Raw genomic sequence first — 19,919 nt, forward strand, 5'->3', positions numbered from 1 at the left:
ATGAATTAGTGACTAAATTAAAAAAAACAGATCGTAGATTACACTACTAACGCAGGAAATAAGGTAACGAAGGCTGCTTCCAGTTGTGGGTTGACATGGAGGTCAACCCACAAATTTTTTTCATGACGTAGTTAAGGGGCAGTCGTTCCCAATTGTGGGAAGGGGGCATGGAGCAGCCACGTACATTTGCAGAAGGTGAAAAGGTTCCAGGCTTATGAAGATAAGTCTAGTGTTAGAATGCCAAGATATTGGAAGAAATTTGCTGTTTATGATAGGAATAAAAGGGGGGGGGGAATTACAAAGAACAGGCAAATTAATAAAGTTATTTTGAGGGCTCCAGAAGGCGTACAAGGTAACTCTAGTCAGGAGAACAATTAGAAATAAGGGAGTAATTGTAGAGACCGAAAGGTCTCTACAATTACTCCCTTATTTCTAATTCTTGACATATCCTTATCTCTTGACATATCCTTATTTCTAATTCTTGACATATCCTTATCCATTGATAAGGATATGTCAAGGAAAGATTTTATTAAGGACATATTTAATAAAAACTTTTAACGAACATTGTATTGATGAAGACGAGGTTCAGCAACGTGTTAGTGTTCGTTTTAGTACAGGTAAGCAGTCACAGTTATCTAATTGGGTAGTAGGTGTGACACCTAAGTTGTTGCATATTTTGATTTACTGAGACAGAATATTTTTAGGATATAATTCACATAAATTCAGGAGATTTACCGTTGTGGTAAAGTGCTTTAAATGTCTTGGGTATGGACATTCCTCACATATGCGATCACACAAGACAGTTTCTTGCGCTCACTGCGCTGAGGGTGGCCATGTCTTTTCAGATTGCAAGAATAAGGACAAGCCGTTGTTTTGTGTAAATTGTAAGAGGAAGGGGCGGGCCTTTGACCACTCAGTGAGAGACTTCAGTTTCCCTGAATATAGAAAGAATTAGACTCATCAAGGGCGCGAGAAAATGGTGAATTATTTTAATATGCAACAAGGCTTTACAGTTAATAAAGAACTTTGTTTGAAGGTGTTGCAACTAAATTGCCAAAGATCTCGCTCTATTCTCGATCACATAAGAGTTGTCTCCTTATAGGAGAATTTTGAAATACTCCGCCTGCAGGAGCCATATTCCATGCTTCATGGAGGTTAGCATAGGGTAATTGGCTTTCTTGTAGGCAGCTGGGTTGTTCATGATAAAAGTAGTAAACCAAAAACTGCAATAATAGGTCCGAATAACTGCTTAAATGTCAATGTAGTGTCAGGTTTATGTACACAAATTGCTACGTGTGTGCAAATCAACACAGAGTATTTCATTTTATGTTGCGTCAGTTTATTGTTCCCCTATGATAACATAGAGGTAGCATTACAATATCTAGATTCTTCAATGACCTTTGTAGGTGGAGAAAATATTATCATTGCAATGGATGTTAATGCCAGATCACACTTGTGGCATTCAAACTCACGGATACTAGAGGTATGAGCCTTGAAGAATTTATTTTTCTGCGTGATTTAACTGTGACTAATGTGCGCGGAGAACTGTTTATTTTTGATAATGATCGTGGTAGGTCAAACATTGATGTAACTTTAATGTCACACAGGTTATCACAAAAATTGTCAATGGAAAGCGATTTCTGATTATTCCACAAGTGACCACAGATCAATAGTGTGTAAATTTAAGTTGGATAAATACAAGAATAGTATTGCACAATTATTACTGGAAAAAGTTAGATTTAATTACAAGTCTATTAATTGGAATAAGTTTATAGATTCTGTAAAGACTGATATTACCTCTTTGGATAATATGAGTTTAAATGAGCTAAGTGCTCAGGAATATGCATTCTATACCTAGATTATTTTGTTTAGAGCACAACAATATGCGGCTAAACATAGGGAAAAAATTCAAAGGGTGGTGACATGGTGGAATTCTGATTTGGCTCGATTAAGAAGGGGGGTATTTTTTGCTACGAGACAATATCAAAGGTATATCACTGTGGTCTTAGATTCAGAATATGGAAATGCTAACCCCTGGGGCCTTACTCTCAACAATAAGGCAGGAGGATAGTGAGACCAGAGATCGGCTTACAATTGTGCGGTTAAATAGCTGACAATCTTTTTCCCAATGATGTAATTACTGAGGACACAAACGAGCAAGCAGGGGTAAGGAGATTGAATTGTGATTATTGTGGCCCTAATGACCAAACTTTATTTACTGAGCTAGAAGTTCAAAAGGTATGTCAACATATAAATATCAATAAAACACCAGGACTAGATCTTATAGAAAATAACGTGATTATGAAGATGTTGGAAGTTTATCCACACTTTTTGGTAGACACGTTTAATAAATGTTATCTTGTTGCAGGACTTTTCCTGGATTTTGGAAAGTAGCTCTGGTAAAATTGTTATGCAAGCCTGGAAAAGAGTTAAGTGATTCAAGGAGTTATAGGCCAATATCTTTATTGCCTAACATAGCAAAAGTTTATGAAAGGTTGTTGTTAAGATTGATTGATTGGTTGAATGAAATTGGTTTTCAGCTGAGGATGATGTCAAAGATCTGGAGGATTACATAAATCAGTCAGCAGACAGGTATGTTCTTGTGCTGTATATTGATTTCGAGGTGCCTTCGACGTGTATAGCATGAGAGCATTCTCTCCGACAGCTTTCATGTCCCGATCTTCTATATAGAGTTATGGCTAGTTATTTAAAAAGTAGGAAAGTGGTTATTAGGTCTCAGCATATGGTATTTTCCAAAATGGTGAGTCGTGGGTGCCTCCAGGGCTCAGTGCTGGGACCGATCTCCTGGAAATCTAGTGTTAAATTTGTGGATGCAGGAGGATATTGGTAACTGTCGTTGTTTGTTGCTTATTCTGACAATCTTGTGGTTTGTGTACCTGGACGGTCCAGACGGGATATGCAGGAAACAGTCATGGCAGCAATGAATAGTTTATCTTTGTGGGCCAAAAAACACAAACTTAAAATATCTACAAAGAAAACAGTCATGATGCTGTTCAAAGGTAAATTAGATAATAGAGAGGTCTCCAGTAGTTTTTCTAGAGGGTAAACATATTCCAATAGTTGCTCATACAACCATTTGGTTATAGGAATTGACAATAACTTGTCGTTTAAGCTACATCTAGACCATTTAAGTCAAAAATTTAAAAAAAATTTCCTCAGCTAGCTATTATCCGGATAGCTAGACCTGATCGGGGTTGTGGAGGAGGGCCTTAGTGTTATATCACAAGGCTGTCTTTCTGCCTATCGTAACATATGGTTCTACTTTGGTTTGTTAGAGTTTTAAATGTGAAATTTAAACAGAAACTGCTTTCAATTCGGAGACAAATGGTCCTTTCATTGTTTAAAATTTGTAGACAGTGGTCTCCAACGCTATTTAGGTTCTGTCAGGCTTTCTCCCGCTTGACTTGCATGTGGCTTATAGAGCCTTTATTTTTAATCTAAGGAAGGGTTTGTCGTTAGAATTCATAGGATAAAAAGGGGATAGGCAAAAAAATGACTTATGAGTCAACTGCTGGAAGTATGGCAGTAAAGATGGGGGGGCGAGTGATACTAGATGTGTCACCAAACTCTTCTTACCAAGGGTATCTTTTGCTTTTGATAAAAGAGTTATCTAAATGATACCTCTTTTTGAAATGAAAACATCTTACTTTCTGATTGGTCATGGATCTTTTAATTTTAAAATGTCTTATTTTGGGCTAGCTGTGGATCCAAGATGTTATTGCTCGTGTGAAGGGTCTTGTATGACTACCTTATATATGAACAATTCTTAAGCAAGTAGTACCAGAATTGACAGTGGTAACGAGATCTACTGCCTAATGAGCAGGAAAAGATTTAATGCATTGCAGGAGTTTGCTAAATCTGTTTTTCATAAGCGCAGGCAGATGTCTATTTTAATAATGTCTGCTTAGAGCAGTGGGGTCCAACCTGTTTCTGTACAGGGACCGTATTCAAAGTTCAATTTGTTTTTTTCGCGGGCCGCACTGAGTGATTCTCAAGAAAAATTAGGGTGTTACATTCTCATGTCTAGTTACATCTAAAAGGAAGTTTCTATTTTCATGTTACCGTTTTTATTTTCAGGCTATATAAAAAAAAATGCAAATTCCCAACACTTATGTGCAACAAATCAATGTCAGTGATTTATTTTTATATTTTATTAAAATTATAAAAATATGACTTATAAAAGTTTTTTAAAAAATATTTTACTTTTTTTTGCTTTTATATACTCGCTTTAGAAAATTTAAAACCCGAAAAGGGTCGCTGCTTTTCAATATTAAGGTGAATAAATAAATATAATGATACACCTAAAATCGAAAATTTTATTAAGAACAACACACAAATACACAATACAAAATTGGTTCACCGAACAAAACTTGACGTTTAATGAGATGATTAAGGCTGGATATTTTTAGATAATTGTTCAAAATTTGGTTGAAAATTTGGGACGCCAATTCACAACACGCAATGAAGATGTTCATCTGTTTTTCCGTTTCTTTTTAAACATTTATTTGATTTCATGCGTGAAACAACTTGCTCACAAACATACGTTGATCCGAACAAAGTAGCCATTTTCGTGGCATTTTCTTTTATTAGCGGAAAATCTTCAGATGGAAGAGCCTTGTAGAATTCAAGTAGTTTATTTTAGCAGCCTTTTTGAACCATGTTTTGTCTTGAAGACCAATACTTTCAAGTTGCAAGCTGGGGTCGTAGTTTTCAGCCAAAGAAGTAAATGGATTCTCAAACAAGCTTATGTCTTTTTCATGGGATCTTATATCAGCAAATCGACTTTCAACTCGTCAAAAATTAATTTTAATAATGAGAGGCAACGATTCTTTGGAAATGTGTGTTTCTTTTTTAGCTCGGTACAACATTTAAAGTGAACTAAATTGTCTCGCTCAATTTGGGATTCAAATAATAGCAACTTATTCTGAAATGATTTGATGTCACCATACAAATCAGAGACCAATTTTCTTTTCCCTTGTAATTTTAAATTAAGAGCATTTAAATTACTAGAAATGTCCGCAAGAATTGCAAGATCAAACAGCCACTCCATATTTGATAATTTTATTGGTTTTCATTTTTCTGTCATAAAAATATCGATTTCATGGCGCAGTTTAAAGAAACGATATAACGCTTTGCCACGACTAAGCCATCTCACTGAACTACGTAAAATTACGTCTTCGTATTCAGCTTTAATTTTCTGAAAGAAACTGTTGAAACATATGGTGATTAAGGCCATGTGATCTTGTAAAATTTACAGTTGAAATAATCACATTCATAACGTGTTGGAGATCCAATACCTTCCCACAGAGAACTTCTTGATGCACAATGCAGTGAATTCCAAACGGAGGTTCAGCTCCGATATCTATCATTTTCTTGGTTATTCTACCCATAAACACTTTCCTTTTCGCAACACTCCTTTATATTTATCATAAGATTTATGCTTGGAATCATAGTGTCGTTTTAAATTATATTCTTTAAAAACTGACACAGTCTCCTTACACACCAAACAGCTGTGCTGTGTAATAAACTTCGAAAACTGGTGTCGAAGCAACTTCGCATGAACATTCGTAAAATTAACCAGTGGTAATTCTTTATTGTGCGTAAGGTAATCCTGTAATGTGGGTAGTGGGGAATGTTTACTGCTTCAAATGGATGGAAAGTGCTTGTCAATATTCCACCTGGAAATAATGTCAACTGCAATGAAGACAATAACAATTAGGCGTGAGAACTCCCTTGCGGTAAAATCAAAGAAGAAGTTACCCTTTATGTTACCAAAGATAATTCGTTACGGTGGGGGAATATAAGCTGTTTTCTGCTTCTAACAGATGTAAGTACTGTATTTGCCAATATTCCCAAAGGTCAAGACAATGCAATTTAGAAGACAGAGTGGAGCAGTAATGGCTTGGGTTCTGGACAGTATTCATTGTGGGGAAACAACCCCTTCTCAAGTTATAGTAAAACCAAAAGAGAGAGAAAAATCAATTTTTCAATAGGGTATGTCTTTTTATTGCAGCTCAAAACAGGAATTGCAGACTTCGAACGGTATATGACCCTGGATGTTTAATTTTTTTTGGCTTGTACTAAAAATGAAATTTCTCCCTTTGTGATAACATCAAATGCACTCCAAGGATATATTGAAATATTTTGTGAACAATCTGTTAGTTGTAGCGTTCTTTGTATTGTTACAAAATATTGTAATTTTTGCAACAATATACATTACAAAAAATAATCCATTATTCACAGTGGATGATTTTTTTTTATTCTTTCGCACACCATTTTTCGAAGTTTATAACAGAACTAACGATAAATAAATTTTCTTGAAATTTCGTTAGAAGATCAAATATACACGCAGAAAACGCGAAGTTTCCTAAAAACAATTACAATAAACAAACTTTTTTTAATCAAATGCGCATTGTAGTGTTATCAGTTTTACACCAGTTTTTTTTTTTTTTTTTTTTTATCATTTCCAATGTGGCTTCGAATAGATGAATTTCCTTGATTTTGTGTTGTAGAATTTCATAATATAAAAAGATTGATACATACATAACTGCATTTAGCGTACATACCCGTATGACTGCACTGAACTGCAGGTGCACGTTTAATACAGTCCAGTTCGACGCTTGGATCCGTGTACACGAAGTGGCGGGACTCTCTAAAATGCTGTTTTAGTCCATCTTCCGCGCGGGCCGTATAAAAATTATTCGCGGGCCGTGTTCGGCCCGCGAACCATAGGTTGGGTACCACTGGCTTAGAGTATCTCCGGCGCAAATATATATTTGTATATATTTTTTTGCTGGTACCCCCTCTCCTTTTTATTATTATTATTATTATTATTATTATTATTATTTATATATATATATATATTTTGTTATTTATTTGTATATATATTTTATATACTGTATATATATATATATATATACATATATATATATATATATATTTTTTTTTTTTTTTGTTATTTATTTATATTATTATTATTTTTTAATTGGGGGAGTACGGGATTATTAACCCGGTTCGACTTAAGGGATATTTACCCTAAGGGCCAAGGGACTTTGTTGCCGTTAAAGGCAATTTTTTTTTAGCTCGCAGGTTAGACTGCCTGGGAGCAAGAAGAGAGTTGGCACCCACTGGTATTGCACTACCTCCGGTGGGTGCGAAGATGGTGCTAGTGAATACACTCAAGCTTGGCTCCACGAGACTAGGGACGGAGATCGGGTAGCAAGCCCCCTTGATGGAGCCTGCTCCTTAATGGCGAAGGGGCCTTTTTTTTTCACACCGCAAACACACTGACACACACACTTGACACTACAGTCCCATTCGTAGAAGTTCTACTTGGATACAAAATATAGAGGTGGAGGTGAACGTTTGTTCGGGCCACCTTAGACATGAACCCATACATACATACTAGGCAGCAGTAGCTGCCCAGGTGTTGGCTGCTCTGGTGGCAAAGTGGCCTGACACAATACAACAACAGAACACACAGTAATACATACAATACACTCACTTACACTTTTTTTTTATCAGGCCCACTTTACAGGTGATCTGTATCATCACATGAGTTCAAAGTGGAGATGGGTTTTGCCTAGGAGCCACCCCAACACACACGCACACACAGGTCCAGGAGGTGGTTGCAGATTCTCTTTTTTTCTAACTTTGGATCATTGGTGTGATCAAGCTGCAAGTTGAGAATTTGTGTCCGGATTCCCTTTTTTAAACGGGCGAAGAGGCCTCTTCTAATGACTTCAAGATATAGTGGTAGGCAGCCTGTGATGATTTGGAAGGTAGAAGTGCTGACTGTACAGCACGCCCTGATGATGGAGAGCATCGTAAACCTTTGTATGGTATCTAGTTTCCACAGTTGCTTTGGTACACCAGACGGACGCCTCGTACTAGACTATTGACACCATAACGCTTTGTAGAGAGGGGTTTTGGTTTTGAGGCACCAATCAGCCCCGCTAATGCGTCGGATCATAGCTGTGTACTTCTGAATTTTTGTTGACAGATACTTGAGGTATGAAAAGTAACGCCTCCGTAAATTGTACAGGTAATGTAAACGTCTTAATTCTCACAGCGAAACAAACTTGCCTTTGCAACGAGTTTCCCCTGATATTGCGCTACTTTCAAACAAGTGGCCTCTCCAAAAGGTTAATTAGCCATTTGTTTTAAGATGAGGGTGCAATGCCTTCCTGTTTCAGGACCAACTGTTCTCTCATCAGATTGCAGGTAGTAACAACACGCGGACTAAACAAATGTAAATTTTTAAGTACGGACCGCTGATTCCCTACCCTCTTTTTATCACGAAGATTTGTCTGAAAAATGACATCCACAGAATGATGGGGCCTTAAGAATATTACATTACAAAATTCTATAAACTGTTTAATATAAGACTCGTTAAGAAAACTGCGTTCGTCGCGATTTACTCCGCTAATTTCCTCGTGCATCGTAGCTCGGTGGTGCCACATATAAAGCCACATGACCCTTGTTTGTTCCATTAATGATGCCGCACATGTGGTTTCAATTAAGCGCTCACACACTGATCGTGAGCACCACCAGATCATCATTTGTCTCCAGCATGGCGGACCATCACGCATTGGCGATTCCTTTATTTTTTCTTTGTCACTTCTGGCCTCGGGTTGTCCACCCAATATTCTCGTATGAATGTTGTAAATTACTGTCTGCCGCCTATCGTTTTTCTCTCTCGTTCCACTATGAAGCCACGCGCTCATTTGTACAAGTCGGAAGTAACGGATGTGACGTCACACTGCCGGCGAGTAGGCGGAGCCAGAGTAGTGTTCCCTCACGGAACGCCAAGCTGTGTGAGCCAGAGGTGAGTTTGACTGCTGCAGAGCAGCCATGGCTGTGGGACATTTAGCGTGGACATTGTGGTGTATTTTAACGTTCTTATATGCGTGCCGACTTAACATTCGAGCCAAGGAAGGTGAGTAGAGCATATTCTTCGTTTCTCTCGCGTGCTAGTTGACCTTTTGCGATCAGGAGTCGAGCAAAATCGCCCCCTTACTGTTATTAATGTCGCTCCTGGCTGCGAGCATTGCTCTGTGTTGTATAGAGGTATTTAGTTGATTGGAGCTGCAAGATGGGGAGAGATTAGCATTCTCAACCACTTTATAATTGCTGTCGTTTGGAATTTATAACTGATTGTGTTTTTATGTATACAATGTGCAGTCAGATATGCATATACGTACGTTTATTATATGGGTTTGCTTTTAGGAACACGTTCCTTCCTTAATTAAGCACTCCAAAACTGTGAAATCCTCGGAGCAGTTTAATTTTCATTTTCAGTTTCAGACAAAGTGTACCTTCAAACATAATTGGAAGACCCATTTCTGACTCGTAAGATGGGGCTGGGAGTTTGGAGTCTTTTCCCTTTTTGTTTTTTTTAAACAACCTGTAATCGAAAAGTGGAATCCTGTGTGATTCATCCCAGTTCGTGTTTTTCAAGCATCATCTGTATATTTCTGTCATTAAAATCGTAGCGAAAACTATCACTAGTAACGCGTGAGAATGAAACTGATAAAAAGATATACGTAACTCCCACTTCCATACCCCTAACATATGGTTCAAGAAAAAACGAATTGTCGATTAAACTTGCACTTCAATTCGGCTCACTGAATGTGTGTTTAATACTTTGTAATATAAGATAAAACAGAAATAAATATGAGTGAATTTACGTCGGAAGGATGGAATACTCTTCAGGAAGAGCTCGCGATTCAAATTTCAGTGACATGGATAAAATGAGGTCTCGCAATTACATTATTATGGGCATTTACAGTGTAGGAAGAGCTGCGTTATATCCATTTTTTGGCTAGAATTTAAAAAAAAGAAGAAGAGTATTCGTATTAGTAGATGAAAGCAAGAGCAGCGTACATAAAAAAAAATAAAGTGACTCAGTCATAAGTATATAAATGTAAAATGCTTTGGCTAAAACTGAGGGGATGGTTAAATCGTTGTGCTTTCGAAATAAGGTGCACGTGTTGAGGATATCTCACGGTTTTTGGTTTCTGAGCCTCTTAAAACAACAACCCGTCAAGCTTAAACAGAGGTAAATGCTTGCAATATAAAATATAGTTCCGGGTGGAGATAACTTGCGACTCTGAAGAAAAACACTTAACACCAGTTGACACTTAACACGTCGAAAGTTGAAATACATTGCGATCTGGTCTCCTTGGGAATCGTCAGTTGTGGATAATGCTGCTTGACAGTGGAAATAATTTTTTCAGTTGTTTTTCCTTTACTACAGAATCTCGTTGAAGGTCAATAGATGAATCTTTGTACGACCATTGAGAATGTGGCCATTGGCCGTGTTTCGATGAATGGTGAATGCGCATTTGTACCTTGTGAATGAACTGCTGCTCATCGGTTCTGATATTGCGTAATTTCTTGTCTCATTCGTGTGTTAGAGTAATATTTTTTTATCGGAAATTTTAAGATTAATAACTATTCGTGTTTAGAAAACGTAAATTCTGTTTTTGTTTCATCACGCACGAGTTGCTTGTAGTTTTGTGTCCCGATTTACGCGTACATAAATCAGTTTCTCTGGTTGTGAAACACTGCTGGAATAATTTAGTAGCAGATATCTGCTGGATGCGCCTTTTGAGCTCGTGAGCAGCATTAAAGTGACGAGTGTGCGCGATGATTTTATGCCTTTTTTTGCTCTTATCCAAAGCAGAACCATCGTCATTTCGCATGTCATCGCACCGAATAGACGACTGAACTCTGCGTAGTTTTGTACGTTGGCTGAAGCTGCAAAAACTAGCTACATCCTAACAACAAACAGTGAGTGAACGAGTTTCCCTGGTGGCATTTGATGTTTTCAGCTTGCAGTTTGGTACGGTAGCCATGTTTCACTATAGACAGGGGATTGGAGAGACGGGAGGGTAAAGGACAACAAAAAACTTCGTGAATATTCTCTGGAGGAAATTGCTTACCATGGTTTTCTGTTGAACCTTTACTGATTTAAAAACAAAACAAAACACAGTTCTATCACAGATTCTGTCCTTTTACGACCTTTCTGTTTTTACATAATCTAATGTACTTTTGTATACCGACATTTGTTATTTTGTTGCATGCATTCCTTTCTCTTTTTTACTCTTGTTTTTAAAGTTCGTGCATTTTAAGAGCATAAATGTAAATGTTACATGGGCTGTAACTTCGTAAAAAAAGTTCATATTTCTATAAAATTCTATTAATAAAAACAGAAACTGTTTTTATCTCAAGTTTGTGTTTTCTGCAACCTTACTTGGCACCTCCGTAACCAGATGGGCAGGAGCAGCAGTGTGTAGCACATGCTTCTGATTAGACCGGGGTTCGAGCCCGTAACCACCAAATGCAGAGGATACGGAAAGGTCAGGGAATGGCCACCGCATATCCCCGGAGCAATATTATTTATTTATTAAATCTGTTTATTGCTCTGCCGAAGATCCACCCCTGGACAGCAGGAAGCTATGGGGGCAACCTTAGTTGCTAATGCTCCTAAAAACCAAATAACGAACAAACAATCTGCAACCTCACTTAACCAGACCATATAAGGAAGCCATTTTTACGTTCCAGGGCCCTTCCGTAATGAATCAAATTGGTTTTATGCCACTCTCTCTTTACTAGAGAGTGGGGTCTTATTTGTAATTCTTTTCTTGGATATTTACAAATATTCTGATTGTAAGACAGACAACGTTTAAGTTTATAAGGAGTTCAACGAACAAGAGGCACGTGGCGACCACAAAATCTGTTGTGCTTCAATCTCTTGTTCCATTGTTTTTGGCATTTATATGGGTCAGTGTTTCCGGCTTTTGTTTGGTAATCATCATCTCCAGCTGCAAAGCATGCGTGAATATAAATATGTCATGGATAGTATGAATGTGAAACTTCAATCCAAAGCGTTCATGCTTCTCACGTATTCAGTTATTTGTTTGTTGCGTTCTTATAAAGTGTTTCAAATTTGTGTGGTTGTCTCGGTTAGTTTTACCAGTTTGTCTGATGGAATAAAATAATTTCAATTGATATTCAGGTACTGCCTTATTGGACCAGACATATCTCCTACCGGAATACTCTTAACTGAAGGTACACGGTTATGACAGAACTCACTGTGGTGTTGAGTAGGTTATTATAATCCTGGATTACTTTGTCACGCCTCCAGCAACCCTGTTAAAATTTAGACTAAGTGGTCTTGTTCGCATCACCCTTTTTTTTTTTTTTCTTTTTTTTTTTTGTCAATACAGAGTGCGTCTAATTTCAAAAATATATAACAAACTGACCTAACCCAGAATACTGGCGGGTAAGATTTAGAGTACTCCGGGACGGCCACACCGTCAAAAGAGTTCACAAGACAGCGAGAATACAAGAAGAAACAGCACTGTAAATCACGCGGGCTCGAACCACGTCACTCAATGCACGTGTACTTATGTACCCTAGTGCCTGACCAATCGGCTTTGGCGGCCCTTCAACCGTTGTACTAGTTCCAAACATTTACCAGCACACATTCTCAAATATCTTTCAATAAAGATAAAAGTTCAAAAACATTTTATTACCAAATTAAAGATACGATTAATACAAATATCAAAAATAGAGTTCCAGTTCAGTGGTTCATTTAATCAGTAAATTCCCTTCTGGGTGACATTTTTATTTATTTTTAATTTATATCTTCGTTTAATTTTTCAGTCGAAAGAATCAAGAAACAGTTGGTGGGGGAAGGATCTGTCTGTATTTGATCGTATATCTCGAGTAATAAAAACATGCACGAAAATCTTTTATCCATTACACTATCTGCTCAGCAGTTACTGTTGAACTTAAAATATCCCGATTTAAAACTTCAGTTATCATTTGCATAAACGTATCGGTTTATTTCGTATTTAAAAATTAGTTCAATAAGTTCTGGTTAATATCTTAAACTCGATTCCTAGTTAGCTTATCGAATGGTATTTGATTTATGTTTGTAAATTCAAAACTTGAGGCCAATATTAGGTTCAGGCACCCGATTCAAAAGTTGTAGTAGGCATAAATTTGGCCCAGATTAAAGTACCCAGCTTGGCATGATTGCAGCAATCAAATTTACTATTAATAATTTGTGTGTAGTTGCTTGATAAACGTGATACAGCAGCGTTGTACAACTAAAGGCATGTATCGAAGAGCGAACAGTACATAAACTATTAGTTTTCGTTTTTTTTTTTTCGTATAAAATCGGTTTATGTTTCAGAAGTACACTGATGAAACTTTTAGTCTAAACCCGGCATGAGGAACAACTTTCCCATTAAATAAAATACAGCTGGATTAATCAAACTTTAAATTTAGAAATCGTAAAAGGTATTAGTTCAATTTTAGCGTGAAATTCAAAAATTCCAGCCCAAATATGGCAAAAAACGACTTATTTGGATTAAAACAGCTTAAACCTAAAAATAAGTAAGTGGTGCCTTTTAATTGAGATTCCGTGTGTACGTTCGATAAAGAACTTGCGCTTTATGTGAAAAGTTTCTATTTTCACTAACTTAATGACTTTTGAACGCCGTTAATTTAAATTAAATACGATAAATGTAAAAGTTTTTCCAAAACGAATTATTTTAATTCGTTTGTATTTGCAATAAGGATGGAACTTTAATTTTTTTTTTTCAATGCCTTTGCAAAATCCGTTGGTGCTTTCCTGATATGTGCTAGAAGAGAACTCGCTGCTCACTGTGCCAAAATAGATTGAGAACTCCTACATTAGGACGTTCCTGTATTTTGAATATATCATAACAAGTCACGTGTGTTCACTAACTGCCCATCACATCGTGGAAAATTGGTATTTCCAATGCGCTTGCAACACATTGGAAACGCCTTAAACGTAAGTGTTTAAGTTGTTCCACATCCGCCACAGCCTCACAACTGACACGATGTCGAGATTCATCAAGAATCTAGAACCGCGGTCACATTCAAATTTAGTGTTGTATATGCTTGTTGGTGCATTTGTGATATATAATTCAATTGTGTATTATCACCGAATTAGGCCTACAATAAACTAAATTTTCAGAGAAAGCATGCATTGACTCGGTTTTTTCCTCGCAAAAACCAGATTGAGAGGTTGTCGATTTACGCCGGGTGGCCTAAAGGCTGGTTCGTGAACAAGAAGCAGGCGGCCAACGAGACAACTAATGTTCATTAAAACTCAGATTGTCTCGCTGCTTAATAACAGTGGGCATTCTAATTAGGTATATTTTGTTCTGTTGTAATGATCGTTAATCTTGCGAGCTAAACAGTAAGGCATCCATCTCGTGTGTACGCGCGCGTGTCATTAAGCGCCAAACAGCTAAGGCTATGAGGCATCAGTATATTATGTCTGTAAATAGCGTGTATTCTGTGGTCGATTGGCCTGTTTGCCAGACAAACAATCCAAGTTTCCGGGAAGGAGGAACCGTGCAACCCTCGCTGGAAATCGACTGACTCGGCCACATTTTGAAACTAAAATTTAAATAAAGCCATAAAAATTCTTCGAGTCATTGGCGGGATTCGAGTTCAGTCCTTTCCTACCCGGTTTGGGAGGACGATGCTTGTAACCCCTTCACTACATGCGAGGTGCGCATTCGTCTCGATATTCAACTACTGCGCTAACGCCCACAATGTCCATTCTTGTGAATGCTGAAATAATTCTGGCCACAGTTAATTATTGATTCCTGTTCACGACTCCAGTTCAAAGGTTGACAGGGAATGTGCACTCTTTGCCAGAGAAGTGTCAATTAGAAGTGTGACGTGACTGCAGGCGTGGTTGCCCAGCTGTGACTTGGGTAAGCTTGCAACAGTGCAACATTTAAAATGCCATTTTTTCTTCTCCTCTTTCTCAGAAGCGTGCAATGAAGAAACAAAAGAAAAAAAAAATAATAGTTGAGATCATTGCCTCAGGACAAGCGTCGTGGTATTAGTTAACATTGCGGCACTGAATCACATGGTTAATTGGGAACCACGTGAAGCGTAAAAAAAAAAAAAAACACGAACTGTCCGGCCATACTGTTAAGATTCGTTAACCATTTTATTGCATGTAACGTTTTTTCCTCCATCACTGGCTGGCTTACAGATTACGAGTCAGTTGGCTTTACTTCACTCGAAGTGCAAGAATTGACGAGGGCCCTCAAACGATAAAATTGCCGTGCTGTATCGCTCACGGCTAACCGTTTGTTTCCCAACAAGGATAAGCGTGAATAGGCGTTGCTAACTACGTGGTGATTGGAGAGGCCTCGTGTGTCATTCGCAATTGATGATAGAAATATGAACTGCACATGACTTTGTAGCTGCGTGAAGAAAAAAAAATGATTGGTCGCAGCCAGGTAGCAAATTACATTTTAAGCCTACACGTTGTTCTCTTTCTGACTTCACATATGAACATTTCAATACAAGAAGAAGAGCCATATTAAGCGAATTGAAATAGCAGCGATTTAATTGAGTTATTTCTCTCAATTTACGATTTCTAATGCGTTTCTCTTATCGGGAATTGGGACCTTCGAAATGAATTCCACCGGTTCCTTTAAATCTTGAACTTTTGAATATCCTGCTGTCCTTTGGAAACGAAGGACTTGCAATTACTGTCCGTTATATATGAATGATGAGCGCTTCGTGATTTTTCTTTTGTAACTTAATCACTTATACTCGGGATAGGAGTGCTGCGTTTGTCCAAAGAAAGGAAAAATACCAGATCATTCCCCTGTGTTCCCCCCTGCTTTAATTCCTGGCTTCTCTCCTGTTGGAGGCAGTAGAGTCAAGAAGCAGCAGTTAGATGATGAGGAGATAAGATATCAATAGAATGGAGTAGCTTGTCTGAGGAATCTTATATATGGTGAACTAAAGGTGGTGAACTGTGAATTTCTCAGAGATGAAATTTGGAATTTAAAGCGTTTAGAGTCTAAACCATTCGGAAAACAAAACAGAAAAGTTACTCCCTAGCTGCTTTGGCGCTGCATACGACACAATTTATTTTATCAAGTTATAGTACGGTATGAGGAAGCTACAGGTTGTGGGGATAAAATTGCTCGACGTTATTCATTAGTATTGCAAATGCTACCAAAGTTTCAACATATACTCTGTTGGTTCCTCAGATGGTTCTAAGTTCAGTTCGAATTTCTTAGCATTCACTCCCCAGTTCCCCTAAAGAAATATTAGTATAAATTTGAAACAGGAGCTCTGATCGAACCATTTCAAAATTTCAATGCTTGATTAGAATATTTTAGGAATGTTTAAAACAAATTTTCATGTCTATCTGACTTTTGCTATAAATCTTGAGAATTATTACTATTTGCTAACGCGCTTGAAATGTAACGCACTTCGTACATTGATTAAGGTAATTTATTTGATGGCAACGTTATTTCCTATTCTTGACCGGAGTAGATATTGTGTCCTTGGGCTGTACCATCTCTCCTCTGACAAACCACGGTTAAGAACACCAGTTTAAGAGCTGAGCCGGGTTGGAATCAGGCACATTAATATTCCCAAAATGGGCGTGCATGATTTTAAAGAAGTGAAAGTATTGATTTATTCCAGGTCCCTAGGGGACAATTAATTAACAGTACTAACTTGAACATTACACTCTCACAGTATGTGAAGAAATTCATCTGATGTAACTGTAAATACAAACTTCAGAACACTCTCCAAACTGGCATGGCAGAAATACCATTTAAATGGAATCTTTGAGAACCGCCTTTGGATTCTACCTAAAGGAATTGAAGAAATACACCAGAAATATGACACTCCATAAACACTAAGTCGGTATATGTAACCAGGTCATCGCTCCATGATAATGTAGTACCCTGTGTTATAGAAACTTTCCTTCTCCATTGCCCAGAATGTGAAACAAGCGAGGATTTTAAATAAGAGCGAAATCGTTATTCTGGTAATTTATCTTCGGCGTTAAATCCATTTGCAGCGATGCCTACCTAGCTGGATTACAGGTCTAGCTTGGTGGTGCAGGACATCCAGTTAGTGCGAAGTTTCTTATCTTACAAGGGAGGACAGCGCGGCATTAAAAAGCATTTTACTGCTTGCTTCTGGCGAGTTGCCAAATGCAGTCTTCTGTATTTACCGCCCGAAGACTGCTTGGCTCGTAATTGACTGCTGGTCATGATGCAAGTATTGCAGATGGCAATGGGTTTCCCGAAATATTGCATTTCTTCGCTTCAGTTTTAGATTTAGTGTATCAAACGCGAACATAAGTTTATCGGGTGAAATTGTCTGTGGTTTTTTTATGACAATTTGTGAAATTTAATTCGCTCAAATTTAATTTAACTTTTAAGTCGCATAGGAAAAGTTAAAGAGCAAAAAAAAATCGGTAATAAAACGCTACAGTGGGAAAAATATCCGTATTACCTATTGCCAGCAACAAGAAATTCAATAGATGCCACACTGTTGCTGTGCACAAACATGTCATTTAACACGCTGGAATATCCCTTCTGAAATGCCCCTGGGAAACATAATAGCATAGAAGTAGTAGTTCTAGAAGATTTTCGTCATACAGTATTGCGAAAGCCCCCTCCTCCCAATAAAACCCCAGGACTATCACTTTCTACTGCCACCAACGTCAATAAACTTAATTTATTGTACAATTTTTGTTTGTATCAACCATACATATCCTACAAGATACTGCGCGGGATCCACAATTTTAGATTTTCAAGGAATACCTTTCAGTGTCGTTTAACAACTGTTTCGCCGTGAAATTATGCATTTTATAATTTCCATGACTCTTAAACCGACAGTTCCTACGAGCATTAGCGAACATACGTTATGTGGAGGAAGGCAGATGAACTTTAACATAATCTTAGTTTTGGAATTTGCTTTTTAGTTCGTTTATCTCCAAGCTTATCACTAATATCATAATCAAGGCCAGTCTCTAATAGTAATAAAAACTCTGTCATATATTTAGCCTAATACAGAAGTTGATCGAGATTTAAATTCGCGAGTTTTATTTACCACGAATGTATTTCCTTCCTGGTTACGAATCTGTTTCCCTGCTTGGAAAAGTCATTTTACGATTATTCTGTGGAGGAAAGAATACTCTGCGTAGCGTGTCTGGTTCTGTCAACAACGACACAACGTGATTGATGGATGAGCATCTAGACACGGGCGGATTTTCATATATACATATGAAATTTTTGTTTGTATTCAGAAATAAGTGTATTTCAAGAAGATAGGCGCATGATTTGTACGAGATTCTCGCTTCGCTTCCATCAAACTACCAAGTTGTGCACGATGGCCACCAGATGCTAAACAAATAGCAGTCTCTTCACCATTGGCCACCACATGGCTGACCATGAGGTGAATCCATTATTGCAGATTAATTGGTGAAACTCGTTAGACATAGTGGCAATACATATATAGGTATACAAGGCAATGTTAAAATTGGTGAGGCTGCTTCAAAAACTTTTTTCTGTTAGTGGATCTCTATAAAGGCGGAGTCGCTTTAGTTGTAATAAAGTTGGACAAACTTCGTTACATCCAAGATGTTTCACGAGAGAAGAGTAGCACGCAGTCCACTTCCCCATTTTCATTTCTGAAACTACCTACTTCTCTCTCTCTCTCTCTCTCTCTCTCTATAACATTTTATGGAGCATCTACAAGGCATTTAGTGTGAAATGTAGACGCTTGGAGAACGAAAATGTGTAAGTGCCTCTACATTTACAGGTGGTATTTTAGTTCTCATAGGAGAACTAAAGTTGGACTGAAACAAGCAAAATTCTCTGGAATTTTAGACAAGGCAAGGTATACCTTTTGTGAACAATTTTATTTATTTATATATTTACATACACAATAGAAACAATTGTTTTGCTTAAACGTGTAGCTCGAATGGCCATACTCGTGTAATAAATTACTAAACTTATGTTTAAACGTCTCCCCTAATGCGAATTAACACTCCGAAAGACGTTCCAGATGCACTCTTGCCAATTAGTGAAGGCTAATATTTTTCATTCTGCAGTTTCTTAATTCCCATTTACACTCAACTTTAAAATTTAAAGGACTGATATGTGAATCACGTATTGCAGTCGTTCTAAACCTACCATCCCCCCCATATTTCCCCACCGGCGGGGATACGGAAACGTACCATAATACATTTAAAAAATCGAACTAAGCCTGTTACGAGCAGTACAAATTCACGGAGTAGTTGTTTATTTTGGTTTTGCCCCCCAAAAGAAGCCGGGTTGAATTCCCATCGGAGACTAAGGGTGTTTGTAAAGTCGTTTTGAAGTCGTGACTGTAGTTAGCTGACCTCTGATGCTGAGGGAGTGGGGTTGTGAGTTATACCGGCTTTTTCGGTGCTCACAGAATGGAAATCGGACCTTAAACACGCACACGTGTTTCACGATAAACCACACGAATTCCACACTGTGATCAAAGTAGTTGCCGCTCCATGAAATGTGAACAAAATCAATCGCTAGAAAGCGCAAGGTTGAGAAACATCGGAGTATTAGATGACGCGTGATGGTGGATTGCAGACAGCAAGATTGTTCAGAGGATACATTCACAATTAAATTATCCGAGTTTTAAAGGTATATAGGTTTCATTCTTATGATAATTAGCCTTACTTGTTAAATTAATACGCTTCTTCCTTTTGCTGTAACTACGATTTTTGCTTCATTTTGCTGTAACTACGTTTGTGATAGGAAAGGGCATTCTTTTAAAGGCATTGACCTCTCAATTTGCGACTCGGTCACCAGAAGGTCCATCAACCTTGAAGTATGAATTAACAACACTTCTTTTGGAAATAACTTCGCCATACTTTCCCTCCCCATCACTGAAAGCAGTCCATTAGTGGAAACCCTGTGGCGATTTGAGAAATCAAATGCTTGGAAAAAGGGTAGTTTCTCCTTCGTCACAGTTATTGGCCCTTGCGATAGTAATTGGACGAAATCTTAGTGGTTTAAATACAAAGATGCAGT

The 19,919-nt window shown here is 37.8% G+C and overlaps 1 protein-coding gene across 2 annotated transcripts in view; it reads left to right on the top strand.

The window, feature by feature from the left end:
- Nucleotides 1-8,858: 8,858 nt before the first annotated feature.
- The window catches only part of LOC150079203 (ephrin type-B receptor 1-B-like), a 452,380-nt gene continuing 441,319 nt past the window's right edge, over nucleotides 8,859-19,919 (top strand). For both annotated transcript variants that reach the window (XM_090383683.1, XM_090383684.1), the window contains exon 1: nucleotides 8,859-8,959. In XM_090383683.1, coding sequence (XP_090239809.1) covers nucleotides 8,875-8,959 — 85 coding nt within the window. In that variant the 5' untranslated portion in view covers nucleotides 8,859-8,874. The remainder of the gene's footprint in view (nucleotides 8,960-19,919) is intronic.

The sequence above is a fragment of the Mastigoproctus giganteus genome, chromosome 10 (genome assembly GCF_048544385.1).
Source record: "Mastigoproctus giganteus isolate SK-2022 chromosome 10, ASM4854438v1, whole genome shotgun sequence".
NCBI lineage: Eukaryota > Metazoa > Arthropoda > Arachnida > Uropygi > Thelyphonidae > Mastigoproctus > Mastigoproctus giganteus.